This window comes from Dromiciops gliroides, chromosome 3, assembly GCF_019393635.1.
Source record: "Dromiciops gliroides isolate mDroGli1 chromosome 3, mDroGli1.pri, whole genome shotgun sequence".
Lineage (NCBI taxonomy): Eukaryota > Metazoa > Chordata > Mammalia > Microbiotheria > Microbiotheriidae > Dromiciops > Dromiciops gliroides.
In genome coordinates this window covers 479,597,646-479,624,533 of record NC_057863.1, presented here as the reverse complement: position 1 = coordinate 479,624,533, position 26,888 = coordinate 479,597,646, and the positions used below count along the sequence as shown (strand labels likewise).

General features: G+C 38.1%; 1 protein-coding gene across 2 annotated transcripts in view; it reads left to right on the top strand.

Annotated features, from left to right (window-relative positions):
* MTUS2 (microtubule associated scaffold protein 2) overlaps positions 1-26,888 on the top strand; it is a 679,782-nt gene that overhangs the window by 249,955 nt on the left and 402,939 nt on the right. For both annotated transcript variants that reach the window (XM_043996074.1, XM_043996073.1), the window contains one exon: positions 13,749-13,946. In XM_043996074.1, the coding sequence (XP_043852009.1) occupies positions 13,749-13,946 (198 nt within the window). The remainder of the gene's footprint in view (positions 1-13,748; positions 13,947-26,888) is intronic.

Genomic DNA, 26,888 nt, shown 5'->3' with positions numbered 1-26,888 from the left:
CTTCCTGCGCCCCCACAGACCAAGCTAATCCTCCAGCCAGGGCTGTGGCTGGTGGGGGGGGAGGGGTGCGCTCCATCCTCATGTGCCTCAGCACAGGCTATCCGGGATCTTTTGGATAGTTCCACTCAGGTCGGAGGGAGCTGGGGGCTTTTTTTTACCCAGCTGTCTGACCTGGCCTCTTGTACAGCCCACTGGGCTTTTTGGCTCAGCTGAAGCAGAGGGGGAGGGGCACCAGCCCCTCCCACACAGAAGAGACTCTGAGGGCCTAAGGCTTTCTGATCTCAGCCTAAAGGTAGGGTCCCCAAATCAAAATAAATTTCCACACATTTATTATAGCACTTTAAGGTTTTTAAGGCAATACACACACACACACACACACACACACACATATATGTATGTATGTGTGTATATATACATAATAATGTAGGGACCAATTTTTAATTAGGGAGTGTTAGCTAGGCGGCTCGCCGCAATATTGGGGCAAGGAAAGAGACCAACAGCCTCCCTCAAAACAGAGCAGGATTTATTTAACAAGAATAAACTTAAAAAAAACACAAACAGGGGGCAGCTAGATGGCGCAGTGGATAGAGCACCGGCCCTGGAGTCAGAAGTACCTGAGTTCAAATCCAGCCTCAGACACTTAACACTTACTAGCTGTGTGACCCTGGGCAAGTCACTTAACCCCAATTGCCTTACTAATAAAAAAAAAAGAAAGAAAAAAAAAGAAAAAAAAAACACAAACAGGATCAGTAGGATTAAGGGAAAGGAAATAAAATGGGGAAAGGGAAATAATACAACCTGAATAACACCACCACCCAGAAATCAGTTGAGAACACACAGCAGTGTCCTGACGCCTTCCAGCTTCAAGCTAGAATGCCAAAAAACCTCCCTTCTTCCCAGCAGACCCCAGGCTGACCACACCTAGCCCTAAGCCAATTGACTGGCAGCTCTGACTGACAGTCACACGACTGCCCTCACTGGGCATTATAATTTTGCCAGGCCCATGTAGGCGTCGGCAAGTGGTGATGATGTGGGGTGCCAGCGGCATGGCGACAGCTACAACCACTGGGTGGAGCACCTTGCTGTTTGTGGAGGTGGTGGCCTGAGCCCCAGGCCAGTGCATGCGCTGGGGTTTTTTAAATTCTAGCCAAAAGATGGGGTCATAAAAACCTCAAATAACAATTAATTCTATACAATAAATACCTACATATATACATACACACATACATGTATGTGTGTATGTATATACATATATGCTTGTATATATGCATGTGCAAGTATATATGTGTGCACATATATACACATTCTTACACACACACACACACACATATTTGATCCTCACAACAATCTTGTGAAGTAGGAGTATGATTACCACCATTTTGTGCATGCGGAAACTTGTGGCTGAGAGTGGTTATACATCTTGTATGTGATTGAGGCAAAATTTGAACTGGTATCTTCCTGCTTTGAAAGCCAACAATGCACTACCCACCTGTCTAAATAGGTCTACCTTGGGAGATGATAGGTTTTCCTTTCTTTGATGTCTTCAGAAAGAGATTGAATGATCCCTTATTTGGTATATTGTAGAACAGAGTTGTGAGACATATCCCTCAACACTCCCAATTGCATCTTTTACCAGATTAAAATGTATTTGGGAAATATTTAACAAAATAAATAAAAAGAGAATAAAACAAAGTTTTTATTATATTATATAAATAAACATGAATATTAAACATGTAGAGAATGAAACATAGATAACATTTCATTTTCAAACTAAGTCAATATGAAGCCTAAGGGATCCTTATGTATGGATTAGTGGTTCTTGTTTCTATTTTAATTTAACACCTCTGTTGTTGAATGGATTTTGTAGTAAAAGGCCACTGATGTCCTTTCCATCTCTCAAATTCTGGAATTCTATTAGTCTGCATTGTATGGATATCCTCACTAACATTTGGTTTGAATGATTGATTATCCTGGGAGCTTGGGAAGGGAGGGGAAGGAGATGTTACAAAGAAAGGACGTGAGGGGCAGCTAGGTGGTACAGTGGATAGAGCACTGGCCCTGGATTCAGGAGGACCTGAGTTCAAATCCGGCCTCAGACACTTAATAATTACTAGCTGTGTGACCCTAGGCAAGTCACTTAACCCCAATTGCCTCACACACACACAAAAAAAAATACAAAGAAAGGACATGAGGCCTAAGGAACATATATGGAAGGTGGGAGGAAGACTGCTTTTTTCACAGTAAAATCTTGGTAACCTGCTGATCGTATCAGTATGGAGTAACACATCTCTTTTAGCAGTAGGTAGATAACCTACCTTTCCCTGAGGCAGAGAGAGAGAAACCCAGTTCCTATAGCAACACAGTTTCTCAGGGGGCAGGACCATGGATAGTTACTTCAATTTCTGATACCCCAAATATGGAGATGGGTTTTTTAGCCTAACTTCTGCCTTTCAAAGGGCTATTTTAAAACATGCTTTTCATCTGATTTTTGACATTTAAGATCTTTCCTAAAAATTCCCTTGTCATTGTTCAGATGTTTTTCAGTTACATCCAATTCTTCATAATCCCTTTTGGGGTTTTCTTGGCAAAGATACTGGCATGGTTTGCCTTTTCTTCCTCCAGCTCATTTGACAGATGAGGAAACTGAGGCAAATAGTGTTAAGTGATTTGCACAGGGTCCCACAGCTAGTAAGTGTCTGAGGCCAGATTTGAACTCAGGAAGATGTGTCTTCCTGACTCCTGACTCTATTCACTACATCACCTAGATGCTCCTGAAAATTCCCTAGCATAGTTTAAATTCATAATTTTTCTTGAATATATGAATAACAACAATAACAATTTCTTGGTTTACCAGAAGGATTCCTACCCTTTTCTGTGTCATGGAACCCTTTGACAGTCTTGTGAAGCCTATTGGGTTTCTTCTATAAATAATTTCCTTAATTGCATAAAATAAAATATATAGAATTACAAAGGAAATAAATTTTTTGTTTTTAAATTTTTAATTTTTCTCAATTACATGTAAATATATTTTTTGAGTTCCAAATCTTTCTCCCACTCTCCCTTCCCTCCACCTTTCCGAGGCCAGCAAGCAATTTGATATAAGTTAAACATATTTCCACATTAATCAGAACAAAAGGAAAAAAATGCAAGAAAGAATAAACAAGAACAATAACAAAAAAGCAACAACAAAAGTGAAAATAGTGTTCTTCAGTCTGCATTTAGACTCCATAGTTCTTTTTCTCAGTGTGAAGAGTATTTTCTACCTTAAGTCTTTTGGTATTGTCTTGGATCATTGTATTGCTGAGAAGAATTAAGTCTATCACTGTTGATCATCATACTATGTTGTTGATACTGTGTACAATGTTCTCTTGGTTCTGCTCACTTCACTCAGCATCAATTCATGTCTTTCCAGATTTTTCTGAAATCCATCTGCTTGTCATTTCTTACAGCACAATAGTATTTCATTCCACTCATACACCACAACTTGTTCAGTCATTCCCCAATGGGCATCCCCTCAGTTTCCTGTTCTTTGCTACCACAAAAAGAGCAGCTATGGATATTTTTGTACATGTGGGTCCTTTTCCCTTTTTTATGATTTCTTTGGGAAATAGACCTAATAGTGGTATTGCTGGGTCAAAGGGTATGCACAGTTTTAAACCATTTTGGGCATGGTTCCAAATTGCTCTCCAGAATGGTTGGATCAGTTCACAGTTCAACCAACAGTGCATTAGTGTTCTAGTTTTCCCACATCTTCTCCAACATTTATAATTTTCCTTTTTTGTCATATTAGCCAATTGGATAGGTGTGAGGTGGTACCTCAGAGTAGTTTTCATGTGCAGGAAACAAAAAATATTTTTAAATGCAGTCATAAAACTTTTCAAATTTGCAATATCTAGCCGCAGGTCTGATATCTACATTAATTTTAAAGTAGTGATGAGAGTAAATGATATTTAGAGATATTTGCAACAGTTGTAATTGCATATGAAAATATCTGTTATTTCTATTAATGACCAAGTCACAAATGGTGCTAATACTCCTGTAGTTTTGTTGCCAATATGTGTAATGTTAGGAAATGCCAAATTTCTTTTAGAGTTTAATGAAAATAAAGTACTTTTTCACATCCAAGTTTGTGAACCTCCTGAAACCTATTTATAGACCCCTTAGTTAAGAACCCCTGGTCTAGAGGGACCTCAAGGAATGAAAGACAATTGTTGTTATATCTATTTCATTATTGATCTTATTGCTGAAATGACAAATAGGGTGGTCATTGGTAAGACATGTCTCCACTTCAAGTCATACAATAACTGAACTGGAAGAGGCCTTAAATATCATTTAGTTTAATTTCATTATTTTAAAAAATAGGGAACAGATCAGAATAAAGTTAGTTAATAGAAGGACCATGACTAGAACCTAGGTCTCATCTCCAATTGCACTGATTCTTCTTGAATGTAATTCAACCAAATACATCTATCACTTTACCTCCCTGGGTCCCTATTTTCTTATATGTAAAAGGAAAGGTTAAGTTAAATGATCTCTAAGGCCTCTTTCTGCAATAAATTATAGAATCACAGTTAAAAATTGGAGGGAACTTTAAAAACCATCTAGTCCAACTCCTATCTGAGAAATGACTCTCTCTACAATATTCTTGACAATTTGTCTTTTAACTTTTGCTTCAATCACTCCATAGAGGGGAAATCCCACCCCGAAGTAGGCCATTCAGAAAAAAAAGTAGGCCATTCCACTTTTTTGGAAAATAGAGAGGAGCAAAATATTGCCTGAACGTTAAACCTAGCCAACCCCCTATTTTTATATGTCTTGTGACCTAAGAATTATTCTTATATGACCAACAAAATTGGAAAATTTTCCTTAATTTAGCCAAAATCATATTCTCTACAATATCTACCCATTGTTCCTGCTTCTGCCCTTTGGCACCAAGCAGAATAAATATATTCCTTCTTCCATATGATAGTCATTCAGATACTTGAAGATGGCTATCCAGCCACCGCTATAATACTTTTTACATCTGTTTAAACAGCCCAGATTCTGATTCTTGTGGGGTAAGATCTCAAGGTCCTTCATTATCCTCATTGACCTCTTCTGGATGATCTCAAGTTTATCAGTGTTAATCCTAAAGTAAGACAATCAGAACTTAGTACAATATTGTAGATGTGGTTTGCCCAGGGCAAAGTATTGTGGGACTAGCAGCATCCTAATCCAGGAAATTCTACCTCTCAATGAAACCTAAGAGCACCAAAACCTTCACATTGATGTTGGCGTCCTCTCAAATCCCCAGACTATTTTTAGTCTGGCGATTATAAAGTTAACTTTTGAACCCAAGTATTTATTGCTGTTGTTCAGTCATTTCAGTCATGTCTGACTCTTTGTGACCCTATTTGGGGTTTTCTTAGCAAAGATGCTGAAGTGCTTTGCCATTTCCTTCTCCAGCTCATTTTACAGATGGAGACGCTCAAGTAAACAGGGTTAAATGGTTTACCCAGGGTCTCTGAGCTAGTATGTGTCTGAGGCTAGATTTGAACCAATGAAGATGTCTTTCTGATTCCAAGCCCACTACACCACTTACGTGCCCACCCAAGTATACAACTTTAAATTTATCCTTATTCAATTTCATCTTTTTAACTTTGTCCCAATATTTCAGTCTACAAAGACTTTTTTACTTCCTGATTTTTATCCTTCCTAGCTTTTTTTAATCTGCAAATCTGCAAAATATGTGATTTGTGCCTTTAATGTGAAAGGGCATAAGGTCAAGCACAGATCCTGGTGATATTTCACTTGGGACTGCCTTTCAAAGTGACTTCAGACCATCAGTGACTACACTCTGGTTCCTGCTGTTCAAGCATTTATGAATCCACTTAACCATATTATTGTCCAGCTTACAATTTAACATCTTATTCACAAGAATAGAATGAAAGTTTATCAAATTCTTTGCTAAAATTTGGTTAACTTCTATCTGAGCCATTTGCCTGTCCTACTGGTCTAGTAACTACCAAGAAAGGAATTGAGGTTAGTCTCACATATGACCTTTCCACGATGAACCTCTCTGTGAGCCTTATTTTTCTAAACATTCCCAAGGAAGTTTTCCTAGAGCAAAACTCATTTCCCTATAGTTCTTAGACTCTTCTCTTTTCCCATTTTTGAAATGTCATGACACAATTTGCTGTTCTCCAGCCCACTTCTCTTCATCACAAAGCTGGAAAAGTTTTAAATATGCATCCTATGATGGTAGTATGTCTATGGGGAAAAAAAAACACTAGCTAAATTCATAGAGGCGTTTATCACCAAGTTGGCTGCAGAGTAATTAAAATTTTCCCAGCATATCTTGACCATTTATTAAGTCATAAAGGGAGAGAGATTTGTGTAATTGAAGGGATTATGTATACTGAGGGAAATCACAATCCTTGAACTAAGTTAAGGTGTGATTATATTTTTAGAAATAGGAGAAGGAGTTGTAGAAACACAGAGATTTAAAAGAAGAGACAAAGATGACACTTCCATGGAGTAAGTACTCAAAGGAGCTGGGTCAATGGATGGGATATCGAGGAAGAGTGCCACTTCATTCTCTGAGCCAAGGGGAAAGAAGGAGGGGATTGGTGGGGCCATGACAGTCATCTCAGACTGTTCATTCTCCTTCATCCCCTCCATCTGATCAGTTGCCTAGCAAATCTACATCTTCAGTGTGTCATCCAGCTATTGTGATCATAGGATTCTGGGGTTGGAAGGGTCCTTAGAAATCATCTCTCCCAACCACTTCATGTTACAGATTGTGAAACTGAGGGCTATAGAAGTTAAATAGTTCTTCCAAGGTTATGCAGGTAGTAAGTTACATGGTTTGGGATTTGAATCTTAGGACTACAAAATCAAGAAATATTCATTTTTTTCTTTGTATGAATGGTGTTAGAAATACAGTTAGGGAAACAGATGATAGAGAAGAGGGACAAAGGACAAGGGATGACAAGTAGACAGCCTGGGTCTGCCACTAGTGGACTACCAGGAAAAAAAGTCATGTCCAACTCTGTGACCCCATTTGAGGTTTTCTTGGCAAAGATACTGCAGTGATTTGCCATTTCCTTCTCCAGTTCATTTTACAGATGGGGAAACTGAGGCCAAAAGGGTTAATTGACTTGCCCAGGGTTACAGAGCTAGTAAGTATCTGAGGCCCAATTTGAACTCATGAAGATGAGTCTTCCTGACTCCAGGCCTGGCACTCTATCCACTGTGTCATCTATCTACCTCAAAATAAAAATAGGCACTAACAATGGGAGGTATAAAGTAAGGGGTGGCACTAGAGCTGAGTCTTGAAATAAGCTAGGAATTTTCCAAGGTGGACTTCAAGAAAGGGTATATTTTAGATATGAGGGAGAGGCTATGTAATGGTATGCTGGTAGGAAATTGAATGACATGGAGTAAATAGCAAATGTAGAGGTATGAAGGGAATAATATGAGATCAGGGTGGAAAGGTAAGATGGAGTCAGAGTATAATTATCTTTGAATCCTAAACAAGAGCTTTCATTTTTTCTTAGAAGTAATAGATGGGGCAGCTAGGTAGCACAGTGGATGAAGCACCAGCCCTGGATTCAGGAGGACCTGAGTTCAAATCCAGATTCAGACATTGATACTTCCTAGCTGTGTGACCCTAGGCAAGTCACTTAACTCTCATTGCCCTGCAAAAAAAAAAAAAAAGGAGTAATAGATGAATTTTTGCCACCATTACCACCACCATATTTCAACTAGAGGATGTGTCTCCCCTATTTTAGACACTCAAAATGTCACTTTTTGTTTTGTTTTAATTTTTTTTAGTGAGGCAATGGGGGTTAAGTGACTTGCCCAGGGTCACACAGCTAGTAATTGTTAAGTGTCTGAGGCTGGATTTGAACTCAGGTACTCCTGACTCCAGGGCCGGTGCTCTATCCACTGCGCCACCTAGCTGCCCCCAAAATGTCACTTTTTACCCCTCCTTTTTTGCTTTCTCTGATGTACTGGGTTTTGACTAAGCCATAACAAGCCATCACAAGAGAACTCTTTTTCTTTGGCATGCAAGCCAAGTAATCATATCTGGTCCCATGCTAGCCTTACATTTTAGGATCCTTACAACATTTTTGGAGGGGGGGGACAAAGGGTGTGATTATTGGGTGGTAGGTCTTGCTTTTAGAATCATAGTTATCCAGGAAGACTGAGGCTGCTAGAGAACTGATCAATGGATAACTGGGACCTCCCTATACTGTGTTAAAGAAAATACCTCATTTTATGGAGCCTTGTACTGATCCCAACTCATATTGTCCATGCAAGGCTGTGTACTAAAAAGATCTATAATAAATACTTTTGTTTTTATTTAATTATTTTTGTATGGTATCTACTGGATATCTCCACCACCACCCACAATAGAAATATCCTAGTTGATCCAGTTCTCTGTATTCTTTTATATGCCTTTTTCAAATTTGAGGGCAGCTAGGTAGTACCTTGGATAGAGTGTCAGGCCTTGTAATTGGGAAGACTTAAGTTCAAATCCAACCTCAGCCACTTATTACCTGTGTGACCCTGGGCAAATCACTTTATCCTATTTGCCTCAGTTTCCTCATCTTTAAAATGAGCTGGAGAAACAAATGGCAAACATTTTCAGTGTCTTTGCCAAGAAAATCCCAAATGGAGTCATGAAAAGTCAGAGACTATTTATATGACTGAACAACAAATTTGTAACAGGAAAAAAATCTTGCTCTGGGTTCTGTTGCTTTTTTACTGTTCCCAGAGCACAGATTTCTCCCTGGTTAATGAAGTCCTAATATATACAGTGTGTGTATGTGTGTGTGTACATACATACATACTCACATTATATATATATATATATATACACATACATATATATATACATATATATTATTTTTGTGTATGTATTTGTGTATATAAATATTTTTTAATGTTTCAGAACAAGACAAGAAAGACTAGCCACTCATCTACACAAACCACCCAACTACTAACTGTCAGAAGATACTTTGGAGGAAAAACATTATATTGTATTGTATTAAAATAACAAATAATTATAATTGCTAGCATTTATTATGATGCTTTAAGATTTACAAAGCACTTTATAAATATTCTCTTATTTTATCCTCAATAACCTTGGGAAATGGTATTACTATTATTCCCATATTACAGATGGGGAAACCAGGCAAGCAGATGTTAAGTGATTTGCCTGGGGTTACATAGCCAGTAAGCCTTTGAGGCTGGATTTGAACTCAGCTTTTCCTGGACCTGGCTTCCTGGATTCCAAGTACAATAGTCTATCTAGTGTACCACCTAGCTCCATAAAAGAACTAAGTTTATCCAAAGTGTGTATAGTCATTGTATGGAAAACTATGAAAGAAGTAAAAAAAATAATCTGACAAAATTATAGAAAAAAAAAAATGAGGCTTAAAGACAGATCCCCTATCCCATCTCCTCTTCTTCCCGCATTCTCCTATTCATGGAGGATATGACTTACTAGATTGCTCTGAACATCATAGCCTTTCAAGTTCTTGATTCTTTTATTGTGTTGCTGCCTATGGCTTGAAAAAAATGGTGCATGATGACAGCTACTCACCTCATCAGTATCAGTTAATTCAGAGTTTAAAACCCTGCCTCGCTTTGATTGGCATTCTGAGGCACCATCTTCTAGCATTTACAGTGTCACATTTAAAGGAAGATCAACAAAAGAAAAAAGGCACAACAAAAACTGCTCTTGAAGTTTGGGACGAATTTGCCAATTTCCTTTCTTCAAAAGATTTATTTTTCAAAAGGACAAAATGGTTTGTTTCCCTTTGAAACAGCAAAGCATCTTTCAAATTTTCAATGACACTAAAATCAGTTTTTCAATTCAAACAGGGCTGTTCATCTTTTATTCCCATAAAATCTTGTCAAAAGGTAATGCCTTATTCAAGAAAATAAAGAATACTTATCTTATGCTGCTTTGCATAGGATTTGAACAGTTAATCCTAAAAAGTTAATTTTTTATAAACTATTTTTTATTGTCTTTCATTTCTTTTAAAATGGACAATGATAGATTTATTCATTGGGAAGCATCTTTGGTCTGCTGCATAAATAATGTATTTCACCTAGCAGGTTAGGAGCAGGTTTGGAAAAAAACACAATGACAGGCCAAGTTCTGTATCTGACACTTATTGGTCTTCTCAAAATCTTTCCAAACTGAATCTGAATGAAATAGTTGAGGTGGAGGTGTCAGGGGAGATGGGAGGAAGTATTGTAAGAGATTTCTCATCTCTCCTTAAACCATGTGCTATGTTATAGACTGAAAGAGACCATATACAACACTTCTCACACTTTCCAAGGACAGAGCTATGTTATGTGTTTCCGGACTTCTACAGAACTGCCTTCCTGAGTAACCAGAATTTTGACTGTTCTAAGTGAAGGGCTTCTCCTCTTTTGGGTCCCCTTGGGAAAAAGTAACAACCAAAACTCATTTCAAAGAGCCCCCTTTTGTGAGGATTTCTGTAAGATACTTTTAGATATTAGAGACTTGAATAATTTCAAGTCATTTAGGTAACTGGGAATGAGTAAACCTAAACATTTCACAAAATCATAGAACATAGTGGGATGTCCAAAGTCATCAGGTTTGTTCTGTGTCCAGAAAGGAGTGAATTTCAATCACCACGTTCAGCCACCCATTCCATGAGTTTATCCTAGAGCTCAGTGAAACATATCTAGACTTGTGTAGAAGTATATAGGAGAGGGACAGCTAGGTGGCACAGTGGATAGAGCACTGGCCCTGGATTCAGGAGGACCTGAGTTCAAACTCAGCCTCAGATACTTGACATTTACTAGCTGTGTGACCCTGGGCAAGTAACTTAACCCTCATTGCCCCGCCCCCCCCCCCAAATTGTACAGGAGAAGGGGCAGCTAGAGAGCCCAATGGATAGAGTGCTGGGCCTAGAGTTAGGAAGACCTGAGTTCAAATTTGACCTCAGATACTTACTAACTGTGTGACCCTGAGAAAGTCACTTAGCCCTGTTTGCCTCAGTTTTGTCATCTGTAAAATGAGCTTGAGAGGAAAATGGCAATCAAATCTGGTATCTTTGACAAGAACCCACCCCTGCAGCAAGGTCACAAAGAGTGAATACCATTGAAATGACTTGAGTAGCAACAACATACAGGGTAAGCCTATTTTAGCCAAAAAGAAATACTGTAAAAATTATACACATTATAGTTTATTATTTGGGGCTGGATTGGTAATTTCATTAGTATAGGAGATTTTCAATGAGGAAACCCCATATACCAATGCAGATTAGTAACTGTTCTGCAACTTAATGTCCTGGAGGGTTACCGACGACTATGCCACTGTGAATAAGTCTGAGTCTTGGTTTCTTCAGCAGCAGAATGAATAGCTTGGAATAGATGTTGTTTAATATTTTTAAATATTCAAGCTCCAAGGTTTGGATTCCACTTATTCTACTAGATTGGCTAAATAACAACTAATCTTTTGTATGGAGAAGAAGAGGAACAAGAAAAGGCTAAGTGAAATGAAAAAAGAAGTTAATTGATTAATCATTAAACATTTATCACTAAGATCCCACTGTGTTCTCGGAATCAGGGGTACAAAAATACAACAGCTCCTGCCTTCAAGGAGCTTATGTAAATGCATACATTTTATATAAACATGTATGTGTGTGTATTATGTGTGTTTATGTACAAACATGGAGCAGCTAGGTGGTGCAGTAGATAGAGAGCTGGGCCTGGAGTCAGGAAGACTCATCTTCCTGAGTTCAAATCTGGCCTCAGATATTAAATAGTTGTGTGACCCTGAAAAAGTCACTTAACCCTTTTTGCCTCAGTATCCTCGTCTGTAAAATAAGCTGTAGAAGGAAATGACAAACCACTCCAGAATCTTTTCTAAGGAAACCCCAAATGGGATCACAAAGAGTAAGACACTACTGATAAATGACTGAACAACTGTGTATAAACATATATGATATACATGTTTATATATATATAATGCATGTTTATTTATATGTATGTTTACACTTAAACATAATGTGTATGACTATATATTCATAAACATATCTAATGTATATAATATATGTTACGCGTACACACATATACATACACACATACATATATACATATACACATAAATAAAAGGTCATTTTGAGAAGATACTTAGCAGCTAGTGAAGATTAAGAAAGACTTTCTGTAGAAAGTATAGCTTGAGGGGGCAGCTAGGTGGCACAGTGGATAAAGCACAGGCCCTGGATTCAAGATGACCTGAGTTCAAATCCAACCTCAGACACTTGACACTTACTAGCTATGTGATCCTGGGCAAGTCACTTAACCCTTATTGCCCCGACCCCCCCCCCCCCAAATATATATAGCTTGAGTTGAAGGTAAGGGATTTTGAGACAAAGAAGTAAGAAGGGAGTTGATTCTAGACACGGCATGGGAGATGGTCAGGGAAAAGACCTGGAGGCAGGAGATGGAGTTTTGTGTGTGAATAGTATTAAGAAAACCAGTTTGGTTGGACCACAGAATATAGGAAGGGGACGTAATGTATAGTGAGTCTGCAAAGGTAGGGAAGAGCCAGGTTATGAAGGAATGTAAATGGCATAAAAAAAGAAGAAATGTAGATTCTATTCTAGAATTAATAGAGCCAGTGGAAATTAATGAGTAAGGGCATGACATGGTGAAACCTGTGCACAAGCACAGTCACTCAGTATCCTGAGACATATACGGCCTAATATTTGAACACATTTGTTTCTCAAATGACTAGTTATTTCTTCCTTGTCAATATTTGGACCATAGTTCTATGAGAAATACTTCTGCTTGATTTTTTCACTGCACTAGATGATCATATATAGACTCAGAAGAATACCAAATGATATCTGTATACTCAAAGACCAAGTACTGAATATTCTGAGAATAATATTGTTAAATTTCCTAACTGGGTGCTTTCAGGTTCACCAGTGTTAGGTCAGATTAAAGAGCATGACACAAGATTGGGCTTTTTTACTTTCATAAAATAGAATATTACTTGATTAAAAACTTTTCAGATTCTTTTCTTGCAATGAGTCCTGACCCAATTCCCAGTGGTCATTCATTCACATGGCCTGAAGTAGAAACTGGAAATGCTGAGGTATAACTTTGTATAACAGAATGTTACTATTTTGGAATAAATAGGCTTTCATGTGATTCCAAAGTGGTTTCAAAGATTAGAGCAGAGACAAATAATGGGAAAGGAGCCAAAGACATATCCCCAAAAACCATCCTGCCAGCCTGTCTTCTGTGAGTCTGATAACAATTTTGTTCCAAGCATTTGTGAATTTGTGATGCATATGCCATTCGGTTCCTGCTTCCTCTAACCTGAACTGCTAGCAACCTTTGTTCTGTAAAGTTAAAACAGTTAAATCCATTTTCCACTCAGTGTTTATTGAGAAGCAGCTCAGGGGAGTGGAAAATGAATTTAAGGTCCTAAGAATTGAATTCCATTCTTTGTTACCTGTGTGACCTTGGGCAAGTCACCATCCCCACTGTGGGCCCCAGTTTCCTCGTGGGTAAAATGAGAGAGTATTTGGACTAGATGACTCCTAAGGCACCTTCCAGCTTTAAATCTTCAAATATAGTTTCAAACTATGGTTTCTGCTATTTACAAGTTATGGGATTCCCTGCCTCATCCTGTTTTGTTTGTTTGTTTGGTTTTTTTGCCTCATCCTGTTAAGCAAGACAGTTATACTGTTTGCTCTTCTTTGCAGCCGATTTGAAGAAAGCCTCCAGTTCAAATGCTGCAAGAGCCAACCTCCCCAAATCTGGACTTCGTCCGCCTGGATATTCCCGTCTCCCAGCAGCTAAACTGGCAGCATTTGGTTTCGTCAGGAGCTCCAGCATCTCTTCTGCCTCCAGCAACCAGTCTGCGGACAGTGTCCAAAGCGATCAGAACAAAACAGCCCACCGTAAGTCAGGGGAAGGGAGGCCGGGAAGGAAGGTGAGGCAGGGTCAGTGGTGTTGTGTTTGGGTACCAGAAAAATGCTGGATAGAGACTTTTGGTGGATGGATTAATTTAATATATGTGACAATTTTATACTGTTACGTTGCTGGGATTGGTGGAGGTAAATAAACTAATAATTCAAAGAGACAGGATTTTAAAAAAATTCCTAATGGTGATACATTATTAGCTGTAGAAGAAAAAGAACATTTTTTAAAAATCAGGTTTATTATTTTAATTTTATGGGGTAAATATTCTAGAGAAAGGTGAAAGCGAATGCCTTACAAAATTGACTTTTAGATACTGGTTCCTGTAGTCAGTGTGCATCAGACAGGTTCTAGGTAAATAGGTCTGGAAGGATTAGAGAATTTGCCTTCTCACTGCATTGTGCTGGTCGTAACTAAAGGGACTGGGTTCCAAAGATGAGGAGCCAAAAGAATATTTTTAGTTACTGGTGATTACCTGTAATGCCTTTGAATCATGTGACATGTGACTTATTTTTAAAAGTTAAATAATTGATGTTAAAAATAGAAAAGAGAAGCCCAGCAGTTTTCTCTTCCATTGCTGCTATCTGTTCTCCACTCTCAGAAAAGCCCTATTAGCTGAGATGATGTCATCATCATCCCCTGGCTGTTTCCTGTGACTGGTGTTAATTCTCTAAAGGATGAAATGACTCTCAGCAGGGTCTGCCACCCTTCTGGCCTCAAGGAAGAACTGAAGGCATTAGATTCAGCCCGAGCTTTGAAGACGAAGCTTTCCCTGATCCATGTCAGTTTGAAAGCAATTGTTATCAGATCTGTGGAGGTTTCAATCCAAGATTCTGGTTAGCTGGACAATGCCAGAAGCTTGATAGTCTGAAGCTGGATGGCAGTTTTGAAGGGATTACAGCAAATTGAACCACATTGAGTTAAGGAAGAAAAAAAAAAAACAAACAAATACACACCAGAAACCTGAACCTTAATTGGCCCAATTCTCTCTGTGGTATTCTTTTTTTGACTTTAAAAAGGTGCACAGGTTAGTTCATCTATGATATTAATTTCTGCCTTTAGAAAATAGACATTCTATCTTCCATTGCTCATACCAGTTATAACTTTTATAACTTAGAGTTTGCTGTGACACTCATTTAAAATCTAAAGGTTTTTTCCTTCCTTCTGAGAAGGCTATAGCTAAAAGTACTTTTGATGCATTCTCACAAAAGATTCATCTTCTGAATATCATCTTCATAATTAAAGAGTAAATCTGTGGCATGGATGATTCCTTAAAGTCTGAGCTACAAATACAGCAGAAACTGCTTCTGCAGGCCTCATTCAACTTCTCGAGGTGTTTATACAGATAGTGTCAGAGGTGTAAGATTTTTTAAAATTAGGCAGGTTTTAACAAAGTGAAAATTCAGCATTTCTTCCAGGCTGCAAGAAGGGTACCTGCATTTTCAATCTTGGAAGTATGATTTCCAACAGTATCTCTTATTTAGAGCTGGAATGAAAGGAAGCCACATGTGCTTATTTGTGTTCCCAGTAAAGGATCTGTGGTTATTTTAAATCAGGGAAAGATTTGGGTTATAAGAAAAGGAAGGCAATTATTAAGCTTGAGTTGAGCAATATCTATTGCTAAGGGAATATGGGCTGTTTCTGCCTTCCAGGTCATAGAGGATAATTCTAGATAGGCATAAGGCATTCCTTTTTCCCCTGTAGCAGAGGAAGCTTAGTTTTTCCCTTTCTGAGGCGCAGGGATTGTTGTTGTTGTTTGTCCTTCATTCTCAAAGAGGACCGATGACGTCACAAGGGTGATGTCTTGACATGGGTGTGAATTGGATTTAAGTGAGGCAGAGCTGCACAGTGGCGTGGCGGATAGAGCACTGGCCCTGGAGTCAGGAGTACCTGAGTTCAAATCCGGCCTCAGACACTTAACACTTACTAGCTATGTGACTCTGGGCAAGTCACTTAACCCCAACTGCAAAAGAGTAAGAAGAGAGCCCAATATATGCCTGAGAAAGTATTTTCCACATTAAGAGCATTTCACTTTACAGAATTACTCTCTTTAGCCTTTTATTTTACATTTTAATCATTTAATACATTTAACCACTGTTTCAGAATATTCTTATACTGGAATATCATTATTGTGACTAAACTTCAGGCTTTTTGACTGTCTTAAGGGTTGAGCCTACCGGATGTTTGATAAACTGCATGGTGTAACGGATAAAGTATTGACGCTTGGAGTCAGGAAGACCAGAATTCACATTGTACCTCAGATACTTATTGTGTGACCCTTGACAATTCACTTAACCTCAACTTTCTTCAGCTGTAAAATGATGAAACAGAATTTGTCTCACATGCTTGTTGTAAAGCTTTAATGAAATATTATATTCAAAGGTTATTTTGATCAGCAGCAGCTTGAGAAGGCCCAAGTTCAATGCCAGGTTGGAAACAATGCCTGGGTAGCTGATTGCTTTTTTTAAAAATAACACTCTATGTATAACCATTGTTCTGACGTTTACAAGGAGATCTAATTTTGTGTTGGGCTTTTGCTTTGAAAGAGGATTTTGGGTGCGACCAGTTGCTTATTATTGCTTATATCTTCTAAGCACTGGCTAGTGCAGGGCAGGAATTACTGGCTGTAGAGACTAGTTAGACAAAGAAAGGAATGCAGTTTTGAATGAGAGAACTTTGTATATAAAATACCCAGCCTCTGAGTCCAACTATAATGCAAATAAGAGAGTGAGAAGTATATAAGGGTAAGTACAGAGTAATGGGTAAATAGATGGCATTGGAGAAACCTAAGTTCCCTTTGACAAATATTGGCAGCAAGACCCTGGGCAAGTCACTCAACTTCTCAGGACAAGAGGTTATTTTCCCATAGATTGTTGTGTAGTGAAGTAGCTAGCTACAGTGTCAACTTCTCAGTGCCTTCAAGCAACTCTCTTACCTCACAAAAAATTTCCTCCACAAATGAAACCACAGGACTAGTAAAAATAAAAACACATGGGAGAGAATATGGACAAAATGCTATGCAAGACCCAGTTGATGGAAGGTCCTTGGAGCACATGAGTTGGGAGAGCAAAGACTGAAGTATGAGAAAACTCTAGTAGGCAGAGATAGGAGGGGATTCCATTTCTGTTATATAGAGCAACAGGACAATGGACAAGGGGGTGTGAAAAGGTGAATCTTTAGGGGACTTGTGAGAAGTTCTGGTTGTGAAAGGGAGTGTGAACTAAGGCTAGAGAGGCAGTGTGATGGATTGTGATAAACACTGGCTTTAGTATTAAAGATCTTTGTTTTGAATCCCAACACTGCCTTTGACTACTTATATAACCTTAGTTACTTCTTCTTGGTCTCTATTTCCTCATTCATAAAAAATAGAGTTAGATTAGATGATCTCTCAGGCCCTTTCCAGGGTGGCACAGTGGATAGAGCACCAGGCCTGGAGTCAGGAACACCTGAGTTCAAATGTGGCCTCAGATACTTACCAGTTGTAGGACCCTGGACAAGTCACTTAACCCTGTTTCCCTCAGTTTCCTTGTCTGTAAAATGAGCTGGAGAAGGAAATGGCAAATTAACATCTTTGGCAAGAAAACCCCAAATGTAGTTATAAAGAATTGGAAACAACTCACCACCACCACCAAAGCTCATTTCAGTTTTAAACTTATGATCTTTTTTTAATATGTATATGTGTAAAGCCTTATAGAATTTCCATAGTTCTTTCCCCACAACAAATCCTTAGGGCTGTTAGTACCATCCTCCCCATTTTGAAGATAAGGAAACACCTTCATAGAACTTGTTTACACTGTAGCTAGCTCCTTTACTATACAATAATCTGTGGGAAAATCACTTCTTGTCCTGAGTCCTGAATTTCTGAGTAAACTTATGATCTTATGAAATCATACTGAAATTATATTGTGAAGGGCCTTGTGTGCCATATTAAGTAAATTGGAGGTTACTTTGGTGAGCAAAGGGAAGTGATCTGAGCAGAATTGTGATTGTGGAACATTACTTTGGCCTCAAGGCCGTGGTTGATTATGTTGGGTATGTTTGGAGCAGGTTAAACAAGGAGGTTATACTATAGGTGACCTTTTAGGTCCCTTTCAAAGTGAAATATATGATACTAGAATCTATTTACGTCATTCTCATCTCCCAAAGTGTATTTCCAGACATACATAGAAGTCCAGGAGGCCAATTTCATTCATAGAGTCTTATTATTTTAAAGGGCCCTTAATAATAATCTAGTGTAAATCTTTTATTTTATGGATGAAGAAACTGAGGCACTGAAAATTAAGTGGCTCAGGTAGTGAGTCTCAGGGCTGGGACTAAGAGGCATTGTAACATCTGATCTCTGCTCCTTCTCTAGACAAGTCGGTTGGCCTCAGAGTATTTATCTGTAAAATAAAAGGAGGATGAACTCAACCACCACAGTGAGTCAAGACTCAAACCCAGGGCTGCTTGTTCTGAGAATAGATCTCTCTCCCATGTCTGCATTTTATTTATAGTGTGCCACAACACAAATGGGTGTGCTCCTTCTCCTAGATCGCAGCCTTTCAAGTATATGAAGACGACTTTAAACCCCTCTCAGTCTGCCCTTCTCCAGGCTAAACTCCACAAGTTGCTTCAGCTGTTTCTTATGTGATATTTAAAGGTTTGGTTTATTGAGCCTTGCACGGAACTTGAAATCGTTTTAGTTGGTGACTTGTAGCTCTTTCTAATTTGGTTTGAAGAGAAGAAACAAGAAATATCTAATTTGAAAGCATACTGCCTGATTGTGGTCTTCATGACTGACCCATAACCAATACCTATATTTTGCTGGCCTTCATGGGGGAGAAAATAAAATGAACCTAATTATGGTGTAAATGGCCCATTACTAGTATCAGTTGTCATGTCAGCCTTCTTTCAGTAATCAGGGACTTGAAAAAAACAATTACAACATCAAATCCCTATCATCTGTGGTAGCATGAAGGTGCCTAATTGTTATATTAATCACACATTGAGGCACCAGTGTTATTTTCCCAGTGGGTAGGTAGGCATAATATTTTATTAAAAAATCAGGACCTCATGAGGTGAGTATAGGAAAGGAAGGTAGATGGATCCAGGCCTTCTTGAATTAATCATTAATGGAAATCACTTGACAAAAGAAAAACTTAGGTGCAGGGACCATGTCTAATTGTGTGTTCTGAACATTACCTAGCATATGACAAACCTTCACTACAGATAATATATGTTAATGTTCACTATACACTAATATGCATTAGTGAGAATAGAGTATGAAGGTAGGAGTCATTTCCCCCTGTTCTATCTCCATTTTTATTGTTGAGTTCATTCAGTTGTGTGATTCTTTGTGACCCCATTTGGGGTTTTATTAGCAAAGAAACTGGAATGATTTGCCATTTCTTTTTCCACCTCATTTTACAGATGAGGAACTCAGAGAAAAAAAGGCTTACCTAGGATCACATAACTAGTAATTGTCTGAGGTAGGATTTGAACTCAGGTCTTCCCAACTCCAGGCCCAGCAGTCTATATCCATTATGTGACCTAGCTGCTTCTGTATCATGATGTTTCATCAAATCCTGCCTTAGGTTACAGCTGTTTGTATACCTACACTCCCTCCTTTTACTGACAGCAGAGATGAGGCCTATTATCTCTTTATCCCTTACTCCTCCTAGCATAGTGCCTTGTATAAAGTTTTTTTGGAAAGACTTGCATGTGAGTTACTTTGGTTCTAAGGTTTGCCTCTCCCTTGCTTTTGCTGACTAATAGTGCATGGAACTGGGACACAGCTCTTTGAACCAGCTTTTTATATGATGTTAAGGAGAATCTGAGAGAGAGAGAGAGAGAGGGAGAGGGAGAGGGAGAGGGAGAGGGAGAGGGAGAGGGAGAGGGAGAGAAGAGGGAGGACGAGAGTGGGAGCGTTTCTATTTGGCAATCTCTCTCCCCCCTTATACGTTTAAAGAGAAAATAACCCTGGTAACTATGCAAAACATTTTCTTAGAACAAATTTCTCTGTCTTAGTAGGTCTTTAGAGTTGATTAACAACAACAACAGTATTTGTGAATTTCTTTATTTGAAGGATGTCTAGAATCTGCATTAGTCAACATGTTATTCAGTACAGCCAACCTAGTCAACTTAAGTAGCAGAGAAGACCATTTAAAAATATGTACCTATCCTAAGACAATTACTGTAAACTGAAATAATTATACAGGTATTTAATAAATTGTATTTTTATGCTGTATGCTGTTTATCAATAACAATGCTAAAGCCTCACAGTTAAGGATATTATTTCCTTGTGAAGGTTGTGTAACGATTGGAATAACGCCACCTGCTGGATACTTACTGTAGAAGAGTTCTGCCCATGAAGCGAAGGTCTTTGAGGGCAAGACCAGGAGTCTTTTCTTTGGTATCAGGAAGTGACGCGGACTAGTGGGAGGAGGAAGGAAGAAACTAGCGCTCAGTCTCACGCTCTTTCCTTTGGACTCTGGTGGAGAGGGGAGCTAGAAATGTGCTCTCCCTTTAATAGATAGGAATCTAGGCCTTTCTCTCTCTCTTTACCAAATTCTTATTCTCCTTAATAAATGCTTAAAAATCTAACTCTTGCTAAAGCTTATAATTTATTGGCGACCACTCATTAGATATTTTAGACAGACTAGCTAGAATTTTAGCCCTTAACAGATGGCTGACCACGAAGAGGAAAGCTAAACCTCAGTCTTCTTCTGATCTTCTGGTTGGGTAAGAAATTTCCCCTCCCTCTCCCTTTAACTGCTAAGTACTGGTGTACTGGCTGTGTTTTCCTTTAAATTTTTTCGAATGGACCTTTTAAACTCCCTAATTATCCTATTTTTGATTTTAGTCTGTTTAACCAGACAAATGGGAGATAAGATCATGTTAATGCTTTGTTTTTGTGGATTTTCTATTTTTCTTTTTATTTTTGTTAAAAGAGCCAGCAACTTACTCACACAAGGAAATATCTCTCCCTCTCCCAACCATGCTTTTTCAGAGAAACCTGTAGAGATTCCCGCAGCTTTTCCCAGTTCTAACACTAATTGTTGCTCTAATTTTGCATGCCTGGAGGCAATGACCCACCCTCTAGAAGCTTTTAATCCCCTAGCACCTGGAGGCAAAGTGGGGGAAGAGGAATCCAGGCCTGAGTTCAAAATCAAGTCTGATTCAAATTGCTCTGGTCCCTCCCCTCCTCTCCAGACCCCACCCTCTACTCCTCCTATGGCCAAGCCCATAGCTTCCCCTGCCTGGGAAGTCCAGAGATCTGATGCGCATGCGCAACTTTTTCTACCTGCATTTGCAGCTTTAGGCTCAGCCCTTCCCCAGCCTGGCTGTGCTTCTGAGACAATCTTAGAAAACCCTTTAAATTCCAGATATGCTCGATTTGTTCATAATTTTGCTAACCTGCTTTTGTCTTTAATTAGTAATCTTATAAAGCATTTGTATGGTGAAAACACTGACAGACAATATAGAGGGGTTAAAGAAGAAAACCTTAAGCTGAATAAGGATGACAATCATCACCATAGTTCAAGACTCTGCTTCTTTTGCCATGGAAGGGTATATATTGTACAGAAATGTAGAAGTAAGCAGCAAGGTATTGATATGAGTATTGGGGATTTTAGATACCGAAATCAGAAGTGTTCTGAATTCACTCAGAGTATTAATGTCAGTTCAGAGGTTACATAGAATTTCTATGCTATTACACCTACATTTTGAAATTAATGGTATGGGTTTATTTTCATAGAGATTTTCATGCTTTTGAGATTGTGTTTTATACTTAGTTTTTAAAACAAGGAGAATATTTGTAAAAGCTTTTTATAGTCATGTGATCAAGTTTATATTTTATAAGACTCTTATTAATATTAAATTCATATTCATTTAGATTTCCCTAGTTTGAATTTCATTGTCTTTTATTATTCCACGTGTATTTTCTTCTATTCATTCATCTATCTATTTTTAAACATGGTTTTGATTTCATAATACAATGTTAATTCTAGGAGTATTGTGCTCCCATATTCTGAGTTGTTTGTTTTTGTTATTTTTTTTCCTCAACTGATTATTTGATCAAACTCTTTAAAGCATTTCCTTGGCAAATTGGTTGCCATGGCAAGTGTAAATTGATTCTAGAAGTATTATTTTTGATAAGCATATTTAAAAAAAAAAGAGGGGAATGTTTGTAAAAGTTTTCTTTTTTCAAAAAAGTTTTCTTTAGGATTGTGTTGTGCTTTAACTTGTATTTAAATATGTTAAGATTTTTCACAAAAGTAATTGTATACTAAGTAAAAAAAAGGTATTATTTGAAATTGTTGCATAATTATATATTATATTCTGAGTCAAGATGTATTCACATTTTTTGCAATCATTTATTATCCTCAATTTTTAAATCCATATGAGACTTGGATTATGGGAACTTATCATTTAAGACATTAATTGCCTTTATTCTGAGTTATCAGATGCCAGTTGGCCAAGATGCCATCCAATCACAAGAGGAATACATGCAAGAGCAGACACTGAACTGTCACATGAGGGGAGACATGCATTAAGTCAAGGTATGGCCGAGGGAACGGCTTTTGACTAATGTTGAGGTTGGATTCTCTTGGTTTAATATTTTATTTTATTTTTCCCCACAATATTGTACAGATGGCTGGAAGTATTCATCCCACCCATCTCACTTCTACACCTGGCTTCTATGCTCCCTCCTATATGCCTGATGCCATGGACATCTCAATCCCATGCATCTGATTAAGTCTGACTCAGTTTCCTCCAATATGTTCGGTGGCATGGACATATATTCCATCCACCTATTTTAAGCCTGGCATACTGCATGGACAGTACATATTGCTCAAGTGTGGGAATGCTCATATCCCATCATTTCTCTGTTCTTTTATGGTAACCCCCATAATTATCTCAGGTGTCATGATAAATAACAGTGTTGAATTTGGCCTTGACACCTGTTACCAATTATATTAGATTTTCTAATTTCTCATAATGGCATGAGGATAATTAGGCAGATGATGCAAAAAGTGATGAAACAAAGATAAAAATTATTTTTTAAAAATTAATATCGCAGCAATTGTCTTCTCAATTACTCTCCATAAGGGGGGACTATAATAATAATATAATTTTAAAGAATGGTTCAATTTTTGTTTTATTGTATGTTTCACATGTTAACAACTAAGATTCCGTATTCCCTTAGACATGTTTTTGAGAACTTTCATTGTTTGATTTGATTATTGACAAAGCTATTTTAAAGTTGTGTTAAGCTCAATTTTGTAGGAAATTTCCTGGCTGATTACCAGTATCCACACATCAACCCCTGAAAAGACTTCCATTCCACGACTACACCTAGAGGACATCTGAGAAAAGACTTTCAGAGACTTTAAATGAACAGTTTTGTTTTGTTTTGGTTTGGTTTTTCTCTTTTCTTTTTCTGTTATAATATACACCATCTGTAACATGTATTCTCTGCAGAGGCCCTCCCTTTGCAAGACTAATGTCAAAGCGTCGGTTCATGAGGACAAAAAAAAAATCGCCCCTCTGGACAAAACTTTCCTCTCTTCCTTTTCTATATTGTTGTTCACATATTATTAGTTAGCAATAGTTATTATATTCTTTTTACTGTTCCGTCAAGGAAACATTTTGTTTCTTGAGGAACAACAGGGGGGACTGTAACGATTGGAATAACGCCACCTGCTGGATACTTACTGTAGAAGAGTTCTGCCCATGAAGCGAAGGTCTTTGAGGGCAAGACCAGGAGTCTTTTCTTTGGTATCAGGACGTGACGCGGACTAGTGGGAGGAGGAAGGAAGAGACTGGCGCTCAGTCTCACGCTCTTTCCTTTGGACTCTGGTGGAGAGGGGAGCTAGAAATGTGCTCTCCCTTTAATAGATAGGAATCTAGGCCTTTCTCTCTCTCTTTACCAAATTCTTATTCTCCTTAATAAATGCTTAAAAATCTAACTCTTGCTAAAGCTTATAATTTATTGGCGACCACTCATTAGATATTTTAGACAGACTAGCTAGAATTTTAACCCTTAACAGTTGTGAAATTTTGCATCTCTAAGATTTAGAATTTTTTTCAGTTTAGAGATGAATATTATATATACATATGTGTATATACATATGTAAATATGTATATATCCTCTGTGCTTATAGGAAATTTTATTTCCTGCTTTAATCACATGAAATTAAAACAATTGATTTTCCTTTAGTTTCTTGAAGGAATCCAATCATGGAGAAAATCTGAACTGGGAAATAGCCAGTTTTTTGGTTAGTTAGTTAACCAAAAAGGTTAATATGAAAACTGTTTTGCAATCTTAACTCAGCATTTACTGTCATGACTACTATAAAATACATTTCCATACATAACACGTTTGATTTTCTATGTCTAACATGCATTCTAAATAAGATCAGAGTTGACAAGAGGTATATTAATAACTCCTACAGAAACAGCTATTAGCCTATCTCTTGCATTGCTGGCAAACAGAGATTCATTTTTTATTCATACAATAGGGAGATTGAAGTGATTTATGAGGTCAGATCTCTCTCTCTCTTTCTTTTTCTTCCTTCCCTCCCCTCCACAGCAGTAAATACAGCATCCACTCACAAGTCGTTTCCTACTATTGATTTCCATGGGAGTTTTGACCTGCTCCATATCCAACCTGAGCCCTTTCACCCCTCTTTCTGTGGCCCTGTGGGCTTATGTTCCAGGGGCTTACCATAGCAGCTCGGTTCAGGGACCCCATTGGCTTAGTCCACAGCAGCTCAAAATTCCCAAGAATAAGAGACACAGCAGCCTCCTCTTCCCTAATAGCAAAGATTATAGATGTGTACCACCATGCCTGGCCATTAGTGATTTAGGAGGTCAGATATCTACTCTTCTACTTCTTTTTGAAGTTTATGCCTAATTGGAAGCTTTGTTTATCCTTTAGAGAGCCTGAAGGAATTAGCTGTGTCTATGAAGAGAGGAGGTCACTGTCCAAAAATTTTTTGGAAAGGATTAGACTATAGAAGAAGAGAATTATTTTTTAAAAATATGTTGTAAATAGATTTAAAAAGTCAAAAGACTTGGGGCAGCTAGGTGAGGCAGTGGATAGAGCACTGACCCTGGATTCAGGAGGACCTGAGTTCAAATCCGACCTTAGACACTTGACGCTTACTAGCTGTGTGACCTTGGTCAAGTCACTTAACCCCAATTGCCTCACCCCCACCCAAAAAAAAAAAGGTCAAAAGACTTGAGTTGTAGTCTCATCCCCTACCAACTTACTAGTTATGTGATTTTGGGTAAATCAGCTTTTCTCAGTCTCAATTTCCTTATCTGTAAAATGTGGTTATAAAAAACCTACCATGTCTACATCAGGGTTATTTTGAAGGTCCCATGAATTCATATCTGTGAAATCTCTCCTTGCTTTCCTTCAAAGCCTGGCTCAGATGCCTCTTCCTTTATGGTACCTTCCCTGATTCCCCACAAGAGGCAGTGTGTCCTAGCCAACAGAGGGTCAGACTTTGGTTCAGGAAGACTTGGATGGGCCTGCGCACTAGACTGGGAGCTTCTTGAGGGCAACTGTCTTTTGCATGTCTTTATGTCCTTAGTGCTTAGCACAGTGCCTGGTACATAATAGATTCTTTTTTTTTTTTTTTGGTGGGACAGTGGGGGTTAAGTGACTTGCCCAGGGTCACACAGCTAGTAAGTGTCAAGTATCTGAGGCCAGATTTGAACTCAGGTACTCCTGAATCCAGGGCCGGTGCTTTATCCACTGTGCCACCTAGCTGCCCCATAATAGATTCTTAATAAATGATTTATTGAATGACTGACTCATATTTGTACTAGATATGTGATCCTGAACTAGTCACATAACTCACTGAGCCTCAATTTCCTCATCTGTAAAGTGATGACTGACAGTACTTGCAAAAACCTTACATGGTTTTCACGCAAATGGGAAACTACTATAGAATGTGAATTGATTTTTTTCTCCCGATCCCTAAAAGCATTATAAACGTTGGCAATTATATAGTGTTCAGGTTTGTAAAGCAGCTTACATATGTTATAAACTTCACAATAACCCTGTGAGGTGTTATTATTTTTATTCCCATTTTACATTTGAGGAAACTGAGGCAGACAGCAGTTGTCTCAGTGACTTTCCAGGATTATACAGCCAGTAAATATCTGAGAAAGAATTCAATCTCAGATCTTCCTGAGTCCAAAGATGTTCATTTTTTCCTAATTGCCTTTCATCCTATATTCAGTTTTCTTTACATTTTTCTGGTTGTGACAGCCAAAATCCCTCACTTTTAAAAAAGATATCTTAGTAATCTATATGATATCACCTAAGTTTCATTTAATATTTAAGTTACACCTATTGCATCCACTTTGACACATATTTGAGGGAAGGCAAACTCTAAGTTTCAGAAAGGTTGGTGACTTCTATAGTTCCAATACCCTCCCCAGAATAGATTTGTGGGACAAATATTGAAAATTACATAATTCATTAAAAAGAGCTACCACGTTTTTTTATTATATTGAACTGTTTTTATTTGTTTTGCTTTGCAACTTAACTGCGATCTTACACATAGTCTATGAGACAGTATCTTTGGGGAGGGGGGAGTTCTGTGATTCAGTCTTTTTCTACAACCCCCCACTGTTAAGTCTGTGAGTTTTCTACACAGACTCAAGACTCAGAAATATTAAATTATTCTGATTCCACAAGGGCAAAACTTTATCAGTTGGTATTAGCAAAAGTTAGGCAAAAAGAAGCTGTTGTATTTTTGTGTGGTTACACCTAAAAATGACTCTTCCAAATCCTTTCTGTTTCATCAATCAGGGAAAGAAATCCAGTTAGGTTTTCTTCTCAAGTGGAACATGTTTATGAAAGGTGACTAATAACAGAGCCCATTAGCCTAACCCTGATGGCATTTAAAACCTGTGCTCAAAAT